The sequence below is a fragment of the Cydia amplana genome, chromosome 21, assembly GCF_948474715.1.
Source record: "Cydia amplana chromosome 21, ilCydAmpl1.1, whole genome shotgun sequence".
NCBI lineage: Eukaryota > Metazoa > Arthropoda > Insecta > Lepidoptera > Tortricidae > Cydia > Cydia amplana.
This window is the reverse complement of record NC_086089.1, coordinates 1567501-1580324: the sequence shown is the minus strand read 5'-3', so window position 1 is coordinate 1580324 and position 12824 is coordinate 1567501. Positions and strand designations below refer to the sequence as shown.

The 12824-nt window shown below is 39.9% G+C and overlaps 1 protein-coding gene and 1 long non-coding RNA gene across 2 annotated transcripts in view; both read left to right on the top strand.

Moving 5' to 3' along the window:
- LOC134658024 (eyes absent homolog 2) overlaps positions 1 to 10611 on the top strand; it is a 58349-nt gene extending 47738 nt beyond the window's left edge. The window contains exons 8-15 of the mRNA XM_063513627.1: positions 929 to 1088; positions 3705 to 3807; positions 4439 to 4607; positions 5072 to 5161; positions 6065 to 6282; positions 6594 to 6716; positions 8269 to 8390; positions 10365 to 10611. Of these exons, the coding sequence (XP_063369697.1) occupies positions 929 to 1088; positions 3705 to 3807; positions 4439 to 4607; positions 5072 to 5161; positions 6065 to 6282; positions 6594 to 6716; positions 8269 to 8390; positions 10365 to 10546 (1167 nt within the window). The 3' untranslated portion in view covers positions 10547 to 10611. The remainder of the gene's footprint in view (positions 1 to 928; positions 1089 to 3704; positions 3808 to 4438; positions 4608 to 5071; positions 5162 to 6064; positions 6283 to 6593; positions 6717 to 8268; positions 8391 to 10364) is intronic.
- The window catches only part of LOC134658047 (uncharacterized), a 99433-nt gene that overhangs the window by 24293 nt on the left and 62316 nt on the right, over positions 1 to 12824 (top strand). The gene's annotated exons all lie outside the window — the stretch shown is intronic.

The following is a 12824-nucleotide window of genomic DNA, read 5'->3' as shown; positions in this document are numbered from 1 at the left end:
TGGACTTTAAAATTAACTTTACAATGTGCCACAACAAACACTATGTACTTAGGTATTACAGTCAAAGAATTTAATTAATAATTCGGTTAATGAACGGAATGACACTGTATCGTGTCATATCTATGTACCTACCTCTTTTGTGATTCTTATACCCTGGTACGGAGCATGACCTAGATTTACAATGTAGGTGAAGTGAATATAAAGATAGACTGAGTTAGTTTGTTATGGTTTCGATTCGCCCAGGTCGTATCAAAACCACTTTAAAACCATAAGTAATTGTTAAATCTGAATTGGTCTTCAGAAAACAGAGAGCCTACCGTGAAAGACCTTAGTTTCGAAATAAGGTTACGTAAGGTATGGCAGGGGGGTGTCACTCCGCAGTTTAGGTACATTTGGCCGGCGCGCCCATCGGACAGGCTTATTATACCATGGGACAGGCGTATAGCAGTGGGCTGCCGCTCGGCGCGCACGATAGTCGTCTCACGTGGCGGTCGCGCAAAATTGAAAATACACAATGGCTTCGAAACTTACTTCCGCGAGAATCAGACATGCTATCTTCGGATAAAAAATGTATGTTTACATAATCAACGTTTGTAATTCCTACATATTTATCTTAAAAACAATAAATCAGTGGGTATATATAGGTATAAAAACTTGTCAAGTGATAACCCCGTGCCGACACTCACAACTCGGTCATAAAACTGCGGCGCGCAAAGGAGATTCACGGTTCGTGCGCGGTTATAAGTTTCAATTTTGCTCGCAGGCGGCAATATAGGTGTAATTTTATACCTAAACCTGACTTTTGTGAAGGAGTGAATTTTCTGTACGGTAGTACTATTAGTTATTCTGTGGGTATGGTATGGTTATTGGTTCCTTAAGGCCATTCTTATGCTCTGCGTGATTTTCACAATACTCTCATTTCTACCAGGACTACAGCAGTTACGCGAGCAGCTATGCCGAGCACAACGTCGCTCAATACAGTGGGTACTACGCGACGCCCAGCTACTCCCCCTACCACGCCGTCAGCTCGCCCAGCAGCAGCGGCAGCGCGGGACACACGTCGTACCATCTCGGCGGCGCGTTATCAGGTACCTAACCTCCTATATACTTATCCTCCTCTGCCTCCTCTGTTTTCAGAACTCCTGGTAGTTGGTGGAACTTGACTGTGAAACTCCTCAATGTCAAATGTTTGTAGCTTATAAACTCTTTCTATAGCAGAAGTCCTAGTACCACCATGTTCTTTATAGTAAACTGACCAAAACCAGTACATAAAGTACAGTACAGTAAGTATGTCATTTATTCTTGATACCATGATAACAAGAATAGGTACCTAAATGTTTGATTTCTATTTACAAAATCTCTAAAATATAATATACATGTTCGCTACCATATAATGGACTGAACACCATAGATCACATTTGGTAACTGAGCGGTGAGCACCGTTAGTAAAAAAGTTAAAATTCCGCTTCCTTCCCTTCCTAGTACTTAGTTCTACAGATAAAGTTAGCTTAGGTAGGCTTATTGTATGGCGCCCAAATAAAATCCACTACACCTTTGGTAACATAGGAATAAAGAGAATATTATATAGATATTTGACCACTTTCACCAGTTTCACCACTTTGCCTATCATTCATTTCATTACCTACTTCATGCTGACTCTACTGCAGTGGTTCCTAACCTTTCAGTCCGGTCACCCCTATGACTAACTAGGGAACCTGATTTTACCCCTCCTCCCGATGGTAATAAAAAATAAAACGTGAACGTTTGTTGTATTGTTATATTAGGTTAGCTTATTTACCCCCGTAAAATACCAGTTTTACCCCCAGGTTAGGAACCACTGCTCTACTGTACAAGATACAACCCCTATATGTTATGTACTGTACAAGCCTGAAAGTGAAACCAGTACGGATATGATGGTCGTTCTTGTCTACGTGACAGCGTGATAAAACGGTGTCCGTCACTTTCTTTCCCACGGTGTTAAACAGTGACAGTTATTTTATCACGTGGATAAAGATGGATAAAGCTATCCATAATAGGCTGGCAGCAGCGCCATCTTTTGTCGAGTAGCAATATTAGGTGCCTGCTTAGTAACTGCAGAAATGCAGCATAGAGGGCGGGTTGGGTTGACCCATGGTTGGCCATTGAGCTACAGTGAGTTTTTATGAGATTTCATTTCTATAATTAATTATTTCTTCCTATCATTTTAGTGAAAACAAATTGCAGTGTAAGAAAAGTGTGATCGAAATAAAATAGTCTGTTTTCATCATGTTTTCATTGAATACAATGATAACACGCTCGACCAATTAGAAGAACGCTGTTTTGTTTATAGCCAATGAAAAAGCACAACTGGCATAGAAGGTAGCATCCTAGATTCATGACAACCATGAAGTTATATTTTTTAAACTGGAGCGAGTTGTCACTTTTTTTGCCATACTAATTTGAACCTTATCACCGAGACAGAAAGTTGTTCGTACGAGACTAGAGAAAACGGTCCACTTGAGATAGAAAAACCCGAGCCCTGTTTATATATACAAACTTCGACAAACTATGCATTCTTGTGGTACACTTTACGGAAAAACTATCGCACTGATAGGTTTGAAATTTAACATAGTAATTTAAATTAATGTCTAGATGTGTTATCAAACATAAAAATATCATTTTATAAACCTAAAAAAATAAAATAAAGGAATAACACTTTGTATTACTACTAGCGCCATCTGTTAGAAAAAATATGAATTAAAATTCGTGCTAATGTACTATGTGCTAACAACGATGAATACAAAAAACCGGCCAAGTGCGAGTCGGACTCGCGCACGGAGGGTTCCGCACCATTAACAAAAAATAAAGCAAAAAAATCGTGTTTGTTGTATGGGAGCCCCCCTTAAATATTTATTTCATTTTATTTTTAGTATTTGTTGTTATAGCGACAACAGAGATACATCATTTGTGAAAATTTCACCTGTCTAGCTTTGGTTAAATTTTGGTCAATGTACTCGATCCAGTTTATTAACTCTAAATCCGTGATGACAACTGGTTTGAATGGCCGCAGTGTTTTCGTTGTCAAAAAAAACTTGTTGCTAATGTCAGTTTCTAGATCAAACAAAACATTGGTATCTTATTTTATTTTATTAGCTCTTAATTACAGAAAGTGTAGTAATTATACTTAAATTAGGTATTTACAAAAAGTGACTACTCATCACGTATATTTTACATAAAAATTGACGACGCTGCATCGCCAAACTGGCACAAATACGTAGTCTTAATCCGTACCTATTCAGTGTTTAAGTGTAAGACCCTAACAAAATGAATAAAGAAAATGAAATGCATCCAAATAAGCGTAGAAAAGTAGAGGAAAGTGATGAAGAAAGGCACAGTGACCTCGACGATATATATTCAGATGATTGGCCAGATACCGAGAGCGAAAGTGGTAACGTTATTTTATTACAACTTATATGCTCATGATATGATATTCCCACATTTGGGCCTGTACTTACGACTACTCTAAATGTTACTTATCTCAGGTCTCATTTTCGTATTGTTTTATGATTTTATGAAAAAAGATTTCTTTAGTTTATTGACTAACATGGCATGGAGGCATTTTGGCTGACCAGAGTTTAGTGCCTGGGACCTTTCCTTTTTTGTTCTGAGTTATAAGGGTATAATGGTGCTTAATTTATACTAATTTAGTTATAATTTTGTTCTAGAATCGCCATCATCAATGCTCCCTTCATTAAATGACAACAATCCCTTATCTCCAATAAAAAATGAAATACATGCAGCGAGCCGGAGGTGCAGAGAGAACTCAGGGTAAGACACTGTCTGTTGTAAACAATGTTTAGATTATTATAAAATAACATGGGAATATGTAAAGCTTAACAATCTGTAAACATTTACATGTAAAGTTTACTAATTGCATACATTTCATGCTAACCTACTTTCAATAAAAAACAAGTTACAACACAACATAACACTCATACTTCCAAGTCAACACCAACATTAGCAAATTCACCCCGCTCAAATCTGCAGGAAGTAAAAGGCAGAGAAAACCAACAAGGTTTAGTTAGTTAGTTAGTGCTTCTGGGCATTTTACGCAATTTGACAACCATTGTGCTATTTTGCGTGAAACCAGGTAGCGCTACTCTAACTACCCCAGCTCCTCCATGAAGCCTAGCAAAGTTTTCAGGTTGCTGACTGCCTCTTTTAGTGTGCTCGGAGTCCCTAGGTATTTGCTCCTGTATGCTTCTACCTGTTTGCAGTCTAGGAGAATGTGTTTTGTTGTTTCCTCTTCTTCCATGCACGCTCTGCACAAAACAAACAGGGTTTTGAGAAATCATAGATTTTAAGTTCTTATTACCTAAAACTTACTTGTGGTCAAATTAATATATCTTTAGGTCCTCTATCCTAACTATTAACTTAAGTATCTTCTTTAATGTTCCAGTGAAAGCACAAGCAGAACTCGAGGTCGGGGGCGGCGGAACACGTCCTCGTCGCCGGCGCAGCACGTGCCCGAGCCCGCCACGGACCGGGTGTTCATCTGGGACTTGGACGAGACCATCATCATATTCCACTCACTTCTCACGGGGACCTACGCTACTAAGTATAATAAGGTACTTTTTTAGGGTTTTACACAGAACTACAAACTCTTCATTCATTATTTTTATGTTTTTCTGTTCTTGTCTGGTGCCTTCCGTGATTCTTCTCACTTGATGGTCTCATCGGAAGATCAGCTCTGGAAGCGAGCAACATGCTGAGATGGGGCCATTTCGTGGCACTTTAATCTTATTTTGTGTTTTCTTTTTTTTTATGTATGGTCTCAATTGTTTGTGCTTACGAATAAATACTATTCTATTCTATTCAAGTACATAAGTCTTGCGTTACGCTGCATTTGTTGATCTTTGTGGTATCATAGTCCGTACTGTAAAAAGAAAAAGGTAAGGCAGTGCAAGTGTTATTTAAACGACATAATCTCATAGAAGTTTGACATTTAAAATAACACTTGCACCATCTGGGCTAGCAAATCGCTACCAACTTCAAACATTTAAGTGTAATAAAATGTATGTTGTATTTTCAGGACACACAACAGATAGTACAGCTGGGATTCAGGATGGAAGAGATGATATTCAGCCTGGCTGATACGCATTTCTTCTTCAACGATGTTGAGGTAAACATAGTTTCCATTTACAACAAAATTAATGTTGCAATCAGCACCAAAAGCTTTGTTGTAATTTTGTAGCTCGTTGTACCTATTATACTCTGGCAATCCCACTTTATAAGTAGAAAAAGCGGCCAAGTGCGAGTCAGACTCGCCCATGAAGGGTTCCGTATTTAGGGGATTTATGACGTATTAAAAAAAACTACTTACTAGATCTTGTTCAAACCAATTTTCGGTGGAAGTTTGCATGGTAATGTACATCATATATTTTTTTAGTTTTATCATTCTCTTATTTTAGAAGTTACAGGGGGGGGGACACATTTTACTACTTTGGAAGTGTCTCTCGCGCAAACTATTCAGTTTAGAAAAAAATGATATTAGAAACCTCAATATCATTTTTGGAAGACCTATCCTATAGATATCCCACACGTATGGGTTTGATGAAAAAAAAATTTTTGAGTTTCAATTTTAAGTATGGGGAACCCCCAAAATTTATTGTTTTTTTTCTATTTATGTGTGTAAATCTTAATGCGGTTCACAGAATACATCTACTTACCAAATTTCAACAGTATAGTTCTTATAGTTTCGGAAAAAAGTGGCTGTGACATACGGACGGACAGACAGACAGACAGACATGACGAATCCATAAGGGTTCCGTTTTTTGCCATTTGGCTACGGAACCCTAAAAAGGCGCGATATTCAACTTTACTGTTAGAGGACTACCCTGCGCGCCTATATATATTGTTCTTAAGGCCACTTGCACCAACCCACTAACCCGGGATTAAGCGGTTAAACCGTTAATCTAGTGTCAAATTGTACTGGTAAGTATGGTAACTCCAGGTTTAACCGGTTAACCCCGGGTTAGTGAATGGTGGAAGTTCTTCTTTAACTCTTAACCCTGTTTTACCCCAGGACTGCGACCAGGAGCACATAGACGCGGTGGCGGCAGACGATAACGGCCAAGACCTGTCAGCGTACAACTTCTCATCGGACGGGTTCCACGCGGGCGGCGGCGCGGGCGCGGCGCCGGCTCTCTGCGCGCCTGGTGTGCGCGGCGGCGTCGACTGGATGAGGAAACTCGCCTTCCGGTACCGGAAGATCAAGGACACTTATAATAACTATAGAAATAGGTATGTTTTCTCCTAATGGGGTTGGCCGGTCGAATATTTAAACAGATGGCGCCAGCATACGTTTTCCTGGCAATCCCTAGAATTGTGTTCCGGTTTTTTTCTTGGAATTTTATGGCCTCTGTGCCAAACAAAATTAGAGAAAGGTGAAGGCTATGATGGCGCCATCTATGCAAACCTTTGACAGTTTCCAACCCCATTCTTCTTAATCATCACTCTATTCACTCTCTTGTCAAAATTGTTGTAGTTTTAAATAACGTACTCGACTCTCGTAGTTTAACATTGAAATATAATGTTATTGTTATTAATTTCAGCGTTGGAGGCTTGCTAGGACCAGCGAAACGGGAACTGTGGTTGCAACTACGGGCCGAATTGGAACAGGCGACGGATAACTGGCTCACGTTGGCCTGCAAATGCCTCAACATGATCAACTCTAGGTACTTACTTTAATGTGTTTAAAAATATACCTATTCGCTAGGTGCACGACTGGTGCTGCCCTCATTTTGGCGGACTTTCTACGTTAAATCTTATGGAGTAAAATTAGTTCAAGCGGCTGCCGCTAGTACTAATGGCGGACATTCCATAAGATTACCTGTGTTTGTGACGATCAGCGCCACTTCCCCCTCCACCGACTTCGCACCTTGCCAATATCATAGAGAAAAAAATACATAGAGTGCTCACTCCATACATCACTTCAGACTATTAATTTCAGTGTCAACATCTAGCATCGAGTAGCGGAACTATCAGTATTGCTACTTGACAATAGATGTAGCACCGACCGGAAAGTCTTATCTCAACAGCATAAGACTTTCCGGTCGGTGGGGACATCTATTGTCAAGTAGCAGTACTGATAGTTCCGCTACTCGATGCTAGATGCTAATAGTCTTTTTGGTACTAAAACTGATGTATGGAGTGAGCACTCTATGTATTTTTTTCTCTATGCCAATATTGAAACCATGAAATAAAATTATTCATTTCATTGATTCAATTTAAGCCAAAACCACCAATCACATCTATTAACAATGTTGTTTTCATTTAATTTAAGTATTCATCTATTATTTATTAATTTACTGCATCAAGATTCATACCAAATATTTGCACTTTCCTGCTTGAGGTATACCTACTCAAGCTAAATTCAGAGCGCACTCAACGTTATCTGTACATTACAACAAACACCGGGAAGGTTGGAAAGGAATCAGCCTTATTGTACAAGTTTACAAGGCCGAGCTTAGGCGAAGTCGTTAAAACATACGAGTCAGGCTTACCCAGTCCATTGTTTTTTGAAGCGAAAACTTCTTTAGCGGCGCTGTGCACTTTTTGAGGTGGGGAAAAAATGAATGAATGGCGTGAGATCAAGTGACCGTAAGACGGACCTGTTACATGTAATGTCATTGAGTTTTTCTTTATTGATTTAAATGCCATCTAGTAAGTTTCGCTTTAACTGGTATTAATATAACTCGAGTACTAACAGTGATGTGCTTAGGGGTTTCAAGTAATGCGACGAAATAACGCTAGATGGCGTTAACCTCAATTACACATAGTGCATTTTGCAATAGTGATTGAGTTTTCACTTCTGCCGGTACTCCCTGAGTGCAACTCGTTGTTTTTAGGGTTCCGTACCCAAAGGGTAAAAACGGGACCCTATTACTAAGACTCCGCTGTCCGTCCGTCCGTCCGTCCGTCTGTCACCAGGCTGTATCTCACGAACCGTGATAGCTAGACAGTTGAAATTTTCACAGATGATGTATTTCTGTTGCCGCTATAACAACAAATACTAAAAACAGAATAAAATAAAGATTTAAGTGGGGCACCCATACAACGACCGTGATTTTTGACCGAAGTTAAGCAACGTCGGGCGGGGTCAGTACTTGGATGGGTGACCGTGTTTTTGCTTGTTTTGCTCTATTTTTTGTTGATGGTGCGGAACCCTCCGTGCGCGAGTCCGACTCGCACTTGGCCGGTTTTTTCTAAAATCGTGTTGTTATACAGGGAGAACTGCGTGAACGTGCTGGTGACGACGACACAGCTGGTGCCGGCGCTGGCCAAGGTGCTGTTGTTCGGGCTTGGCGGAGTCTTTCCTATCGAGAACATCTACTCCGCCACCAAGACTGGTCAGTATCCTCACATTTTTAGGGTTCCGTAGCCAAATGGCAAAAAAACGGAACCCTTATAGATTCGTCATGTCTGTCTGTCTGTCTGTCCGTGTATGTCACAGTCACTTTTCTCCGAAACTATAAGAACTATACTGTTGAAACTTGGTAAGTAGATGTATTCTGTGAACCGCATTAAGATTTTCACACAAAAATAGAAAAAAAACAATAAATTTTTGGGGTTCCCCGTACTTAGAACTGAAACTCAAAATTTTTTTTCATCAAACCTATACGTGTGGGGTATCTATGGATAGGTCTTCAAAAATGATATTGAGGTTTCTAATATCATTTTTTTCTAAACTGAATAGTTTGCGCGAGAGACACTTCCAAAGTGGTAAAATGTGCCCCCCCCCCCTGTAACTTCTAAAATAAGAGAATGATAAAACAAAAAAAAATATATGATGTACATTACCATGTAAACTTCCACCGAAAATTGGTTTGAACGAGATCTAGTAAGTAGTTTTTTTTTTAATACGTCATAAATCGCCTAAATACCGAACCCTTCATGCGCGAGTCCGACTCGCACTTGGCCGCTTTTTCCCTTCGAGTCTTAGGTCAAAGTGGATAAGATCGTATACCTATCAGGTAAGACCGTCTACAAGCTCATTCGTCGCTTGTAACTGTTATTTGGGTCAATCAACTATTTCTTGTTGTTATTCTGTACCGTCAGCGAAGAGACAATAGTAGCATAGATTGTTAGAAGAACTGAACCATGTTCTACTAACATGCTCAATAGATGTCCCATTATGGAAAGGTCTTATAACTACCATAAAATGCAAGTTTGGTTCATTTCAATACGAAAAACCTAGAATTTTAAGAGTGACTCAGGAGACCGTAACCATAGCAACGTGTGACAAGAAAAAGTTGATTAACCCGTTTATACACATACTCCACTTATAGAAGATTTGAACCCTAGGGGTTTCGTAGCCATGGGCACTACCTTGCTAGGGAGTGATGGACATCGGCCTGTAATATTGACCGAAATTATTCAATGTTAGTATGTCTCACAACAGTTTAAATTCGATCTAGGTCATTTTGTTTGCTTATCCAAAAAAAATTGCATATTCACAAAATTCAACAATATTTGCCATAATTATTCTAATTGAATGAGTTAATCACCTTGACCTTGACGACCGGTCTGGCCTAGTGGGTAGTGACCCTGCCTGTGAAGCCGCGGTCCTGGGTTCGAATCCCAGTAAGGGCAAATATTTGTGTGATGAGCACAGATATTTGTTCCTGAGTCATGGTTGTTTTCTATGTATTTAAGTATTTGTATATTATATATATCGTTGTCTGAGTACCCACAACACAAGCCTTCTTGAGCTTAAGCTTTGGATTCCTCCGAAAACGGTGCCGTCATATGACGGCCGTCATATAGCGGCAGCAAAAGACGGCCGTCTTTACGGTGGCGACATGTGGAAAGTACCACGGCGTCATAACACACCGTCATCCACCAAGGTCAAAGCGGCAAATTTGAAAAATGTAGGCGCGATGGGATAACGTCCCATAGAAAATTTGAATTTCGCGCCTTTTCCTACTGACAAGATTTGCTTGATCATCTATAATTCACTTGGAGGATGAAATATCATCAGACAAGGAAAATAATCGTAGTACGGAATCATTTATTCAAATCTCGTGTCATTTATTCCAAAATGGCGTCACCGCTATCTAATAAAACGTTCACGAAACTATCGACAAGGTCATGACGGCCGTCATCTTACGTTACGTTGACAATCAACGTAACGTAACGCCGTCTAGGAAACCGCACCATCTTGTTTACATAGACAACGTTCTAGTGACGTCAGTCAACGCTATATAGCGGCCGTAATATGACGCCACCGTTTTCGGAGGAATCCAAAGCTTTACCGTGGGGCTTAGTCAATTTGTGTAAAAATGTCCATTAATATTTATTTATTTATTTACCTTCGTTTTCAGGCAAAGAAACTTGCTTCGAGAAAATAAAGCAACGTTTCGGCGAGCGCTGCACCTATGTGGTGGTCGGCGATGGCCAGGACGAGGAGGCGGCCGCCAAGGCCAAGAACTACCCCTTCTGGCGCGTCTCCTCACACTCGGACATCGCGGCGCTCTACAACGCGCTCGACATGGGCTTCTTATGATTTATGCGCGCCTGGTACATGATACGCTTAGATGTAAGGAAAATGTGTCACCAATTTGGCAGGAACTAAAGTCTATTTTTTTATTCGGTAGACTGAAATGACAGTTAATAGTATGAATAGTTATTTGTACAACAAGAGATCAAAGTTTGATATTTCTTCGAGTGCTTATTTTGAGTCCCGTGCAAGCGAAAGATTCTATAATAGATTCACGAGCGTAGCGAGTGAATCTAATTTAGAATCTTGAGCGTAGTAAGGGACTCAAAAGCGCACGAGATGTAAATAACTTTGATCTCGTGTAGTTCACAAAACATTTCACCTCAGCAGTGAGAACATATTAGAGAACCCGAAAAATGTATTCCTTCTTCATCACTTACCTATTCACTCATGTTTTCTTAAGATATACCAACAATTAAGTTTTCACCTCAGCAGCTCGAACAAGGGTACTTTGCTACTTAAAAACAGTGAGCAAAATCGCATTTTGCTCATTTTGTCTCACTCAGTGAGCAAAATGCGATTTTGCTCACTGTTTTTAAGTAGCAAAGTACCCTTGTTCGAGCTGCTGAGGTGAAAATGACATTTCATGTTCATACTATTAACTGTCATTTCAGTCTACCGAATAAAAAAATAGACTTTAGATAAGAACCATAGGACTCGTCTTTTTGACATTAAAGCACTTTCGCGCTACATCTAGAATCGGGTTTCTTACGAGTTATGTAAGCCTGGTATTCAAAATACGTATAACGTGTAGAAAATACGGGAAAACAAGAGCAAGCATGACGTCAACATAAAATGTTCGAAGAATTTCGGATGTCTCTACTGTCTCTAGTACTTTTGTCTAGCCACTTATGCCTTCGCGAGGGTTTCTTATAATTTATGTGTGCCTGGTACATGAGTTACAAAATTATAAGGAAATATTTTAGTTTCATATATAGCGGCGATTCTCTTGTTGTTTCTGCGCGCCTAGTACACGAGCTACGTAACATTGCAGAAACTAGGTGGAAAATTTTCCGATTTTGTTAGTGCTCGCGCGCGGATAGGGTTTGCACGACGGATCCGCAATGTATAAGAATATCCGCGGATCCGGATCCAGATCCGGATAATTTCATACATTTCGGATCCGGATTGCAAACCCTACGCGCGGACCATGTCTTGATAGCAAAAGTACAAAACTGCAACTTTTTTCCCTTGGGATAACGACTTCGTCTCAGAAAAAACAGCACCAACAATAACAACAACAATAATACAACATGCACACCGCGGTTCCATTAGGTCTAATTAAAACATCTCTAAGATGTGTCTAATTGTACTGGTAACCATGGTAACTCCAGGTTTAACCGGTTATCCCCGGGTTAGTAGGATGGTGCAAGTGGCGCTAATTTACACTCAAGAAGGTTTCTCTTCTCCACTCCGCTGGATTACAACCAATGCTATTGGTTGCTCTGCTCATCTCTATCTCGGTGGAAAAGGAGCCTAACTAAAGCCGGTAAGATCTTATAAAGTTTTAAGGGCGCGGTTGATTTAGACGGCTCGCGAATTCGCATGCGATTTTAGTTACATTGCGGAATGTTGATTACGTCCAATTCAACCGACCGATCAAAACCCGCAATGTAATGAAACTCGCATGCGAGTTCTCACATCGTCTAAATGAGCCCTAATTATGTCAAGACTGTACTGGTTTCAAACCGCAGAAAAGTGTCCATACAATTTTGCAGCTAGCTGTACGGTACGGTTAAGGAATTTATTTTCAATACCATTTCGTACCTTGTCACAGTGACAATAGTATGAGGTTCCTAGCGAATTTCATATTGATTGTCACTGTGCCAAGGTACGAAATGGTACCGAAATTAAATTCTTTGACTGTACATTTGTGGAAGTTAAATTCTAGAAACTTAAATGTTATTGGTCTCTTATTGAAAGCTCGCTGCCATATTTACTATTCAAAAGCTTTATTAACTAATGTCGATTGTATACTAGAAATTTGAACAACTTGCACAGTGACATACAAAATACGTTACTATGTTACAACGCATAAACATGTCGTGCAAAAACAGCGCGCATATACCCAATGCAACTGTTAGATTGCATATGTTTTACATGAACGCCAAGTTTGCGTGTACGGTCGAGGAATTTAATCAGTACCATTTAGTACCTTTTCACAGTGACAATCAATATGAAAGTCGCTATGGACCTCATACTACTGTCACTGTGACAAGGTACGAAATGGTACTGAAATTAAATACCTTGACCGTTTCATCAAACGTACTATTCGTACTATCAG